The sequence below is a fragment of the Camellia sinensis genome, chromosome 6, assembly GCF_055761805.1.
Source record: "Camellia sinensis isolate YWXY chromosome 6, ASM5576180v1, whole genome shotgun sequence".
NCBI classification, from domain to species: Eukaryota; Viridiplantae; Streptophyta; class Magnoliopsida; order Ericales; family Theaceae; genus Camellia; species Camellia sinensis.
This window is the reverse complement of record NC_138966.1, coordinates 104,903,240-104,906,196: the sequence shown is the minus strand read 5'-3', so window position 1 is coordinate 104,906,196 and position 2,957 is coordinate 104,903,240. Positions and strand designations below refer to the sequence as shown.

General features: G+C 36.0%; 1 protein-coding gene across 1 annotated transcript; it reads right to left on the bottom strand.

Moving 5' to 3' along the window:
- Positions 1-1,253: 1,253 nt before the first annotated feature.
- Positions 1,254-2,318, bottom strand: LOC145793466 (uncharacterized). Its single transcript, XM_082876298.1, has 2 exons — positions 1,757-2,318; positions 1,254-1,639 (listed from the first exon to the last, which is right to left on the bottom strand). The coding sequence occupies exons 1-2, from the start codon at positions 2,316-2,318 to the stop codon at positions 1,254-1,256; spliced, it is 948 nt and encodes a 315-aa protein (XP_082732424.1).
- Positions 2,319-2,957: the final 639 nt, after the last annotated feature.

Below are 2,957 nucleotides of genomic sequence, written 5' to 3'. Positions count from 1 at the left end.
GGCAGCAGTCGAAAGAGCATCCCCTCAAAAAGATATAGAGAGGTTGGCTTGCACTATCATCGGTCTAACCATTTCAAGTAAAATGCAATTCTGTCTTTTTGCTACACCATTTTGTTGTGGAGTCCTTAGAATCGTTAATTACCTGCGTATCTCATTTTCCTCATACAGTCCCTGAAACTGATGTGATAAATACTCACGTCCTCAACTTGTTTAAAGGATTTTCAATTTCTTGTCTGTTTAATTCTCAACCAGTGCAAAAGTGCTTGAAGCAATCCAATGCCTCAAAGCAATATGAGATCAAATAGACATAATTGAATCATGAGTAATCATCAATAAATGTAAGGAAATAAGAAGCAACATGGTGTGTCGTTACATTCATAGGTCCGCAAATGTTAGAGTGAACTAACTCTCGAGGTCATAAAGCCCTAGGTGCCTTTCCAAAAGGCTTCCTATATGCTTTTCCTGCCAAACAACGTTCACACATAAGTAGACTTACATTAGCAAGATGCCCTAACATGCCTTCTTTAGCTAGTCTAGTCATTCTATCTTTGCCTATGTGACCAAGTCTAGCATGCCAATTAATAGAATTTAATGAGTCATTATTACAAGACACATAAGAATATGAGGGAAAATCTGAATCTAACCTAAAGAAACTATTGGAAAGAAAACCACAGGGGTGAGCATGGTTGGATTGGTCCGGATTAGGGTAAAACTAGGACCAATCTGTTATCTACGGTTCCTGAAAAATTGGAACCAATCTAATCTACTTAAATAGTGGAATCAATCCGAACCAATCCATTTAAACACGGATTGGATCGATTTAGGATTACGGATTCACATCATTAAATAACAATATATATATATATATAGAATATTTTAATTCCATAAAAATATAAACATAGTATCATATTAGTTCCACAATAGCAACATGTTTTTCCATAATAGTGACATTCCATTTTAGAATTTAAACAACTATAAGAAAACTGGTTCCATAATAAGTATTTAGACTATTACAAATTAAGATAAAAAACCAACAAATAAAAGCAATAAAAAAAGATTCTATACGGGTTTAAGTTTAGACTTAGGTTTTATATGGAATAAAAAAAGATACTATGCGAGAGAGTGTATAATATAAATATAGGTTATTTGTATACGGTCCGGATCGGTTCCAATCTAGAACCATGGGGCTCAGTTCAGAACCAATCCGTGGACTAAGAATTTTTAATTTTTCAATTCGAAACCGAACCACGAATTCAAAAAACCAATCCAAACCTATCGGATCGAACTAGATCGGATCTGATTACAGATTTCATGTATTCCTTGCTCATCCCTAGAAAACCATATCCATACAAGACTTTATTTACATAAAAATCCAACTGATCGCCATCAAAATGAAAACTAAAACCAAATCCTAACAAAGCAATAACTGATAAAAGATTATATTGGACACTAGGCGCATAAAGCACGTCATGAAAGAGTAAGGTGCGCCCTAGATACGTCATGAGCTGATAAGAACCACCTCCAAGGACATCCTTACAAGTTCCATTACCCAAGGTAACGTACTGCCTACCAACATGTATCTTTCTGTAATCCACAAACCCAACTATTTCTCTGGTTATGTGGCGGGTTGCTCCTAAGTCTACAATCCAACCATGGAGAGAATTAGCAACACACACATGTGAACAAACACATGTATTGAAATAGTTAAAGAAAAGGTCTACCTTCTTTGCATCAGGGCATTTTCAAGCAAAATAACCTAACTTCCCATAGTTATAACAGTTAACTTTGGTTTTATCTTTGTTTCCAGAGTGCTTGGCTCGATGGCGCTTCATCACATTACCTTGCTTAGGACCAAGGTTACCAGCCACACCACCATGTTTTCCTTGTTTGTTGCGCTTAGGCTTGAATGCTTTACGCTGCCCATCTTGAGCGACAATGACAGTGTTGCAGTACAACCCTAGGCGATTCACTTCAAGCTCAACATGGCGAGAAATTTCAACAAAATTTTTGATATTCTCATTGTGTGTAAGCACAAGTTTCATTTGCCCCCATGAATTGGGTAAAAAACGTATCATAGTTGTAAGCTGCTGCTCATCAGTAAGAATATTGCCAGCAGCCTTCAAATCACGTATCATGGCTGACATAGCTCTAAGATGCTCAACCATTAAGTGTTTTGGATCCATAGCATATTGCTCAAATTCCAAAATTAGAGCACGTAACCTAGTTGCAGATGTGGTCCCATAAGTAATTTTCAATTGATTCCACATGTCATGAGCAGTAGGGCTTATCTCAAACACCCCAATGAGATCATTGTGCATAGTGCTAAGCATAGTATGGTGTGCACCGATCTCTCCTAACCCATTTCTCATAGTTTTCCATGTCACGGTGATATTGGGCAGTGGTCACTTGTTCAGGATAGATCATAAGGGTGATCAAAGTATCTAGGACTTCTTGTTCATTAAGCAAGTATTGAATTTTTCTATGCCACATATCATAATTAGACCCATCCAATTTTTTTTCTTTGATGAGGTCAACAACAACATTCTTAGAGGCCATTTCACTGATGGTATTGTACAAGGTTTGACATTAGCATACATTTTTTTAATTTTAAATTTTATTCCCAGAAACACAATTGGCATACAATATGTCTACTTACGTAGAGAAATTGAAATTTTCACTAAGTTCATAATCATCTCCCTATATATGAGTTAAAATATAGCACCCAATTAATTTTTGAATAAAATTATATAAGAGACAAAACCATCTCTTAAATCCATAACATGAAACCATGCATAATATGTGACGCTCCAAATTCTACTCTAAAACAAATTGAAATCAAGGTAACGTCATTACAAAGTCCTTTTGGTCAATAACCAAGTAAGATCCCAAGAAAGTCAGAGAAGTCAATATAGCCTCCCTTCTCAATCCAACCACCTTAGATAGTAAAACTATCATTT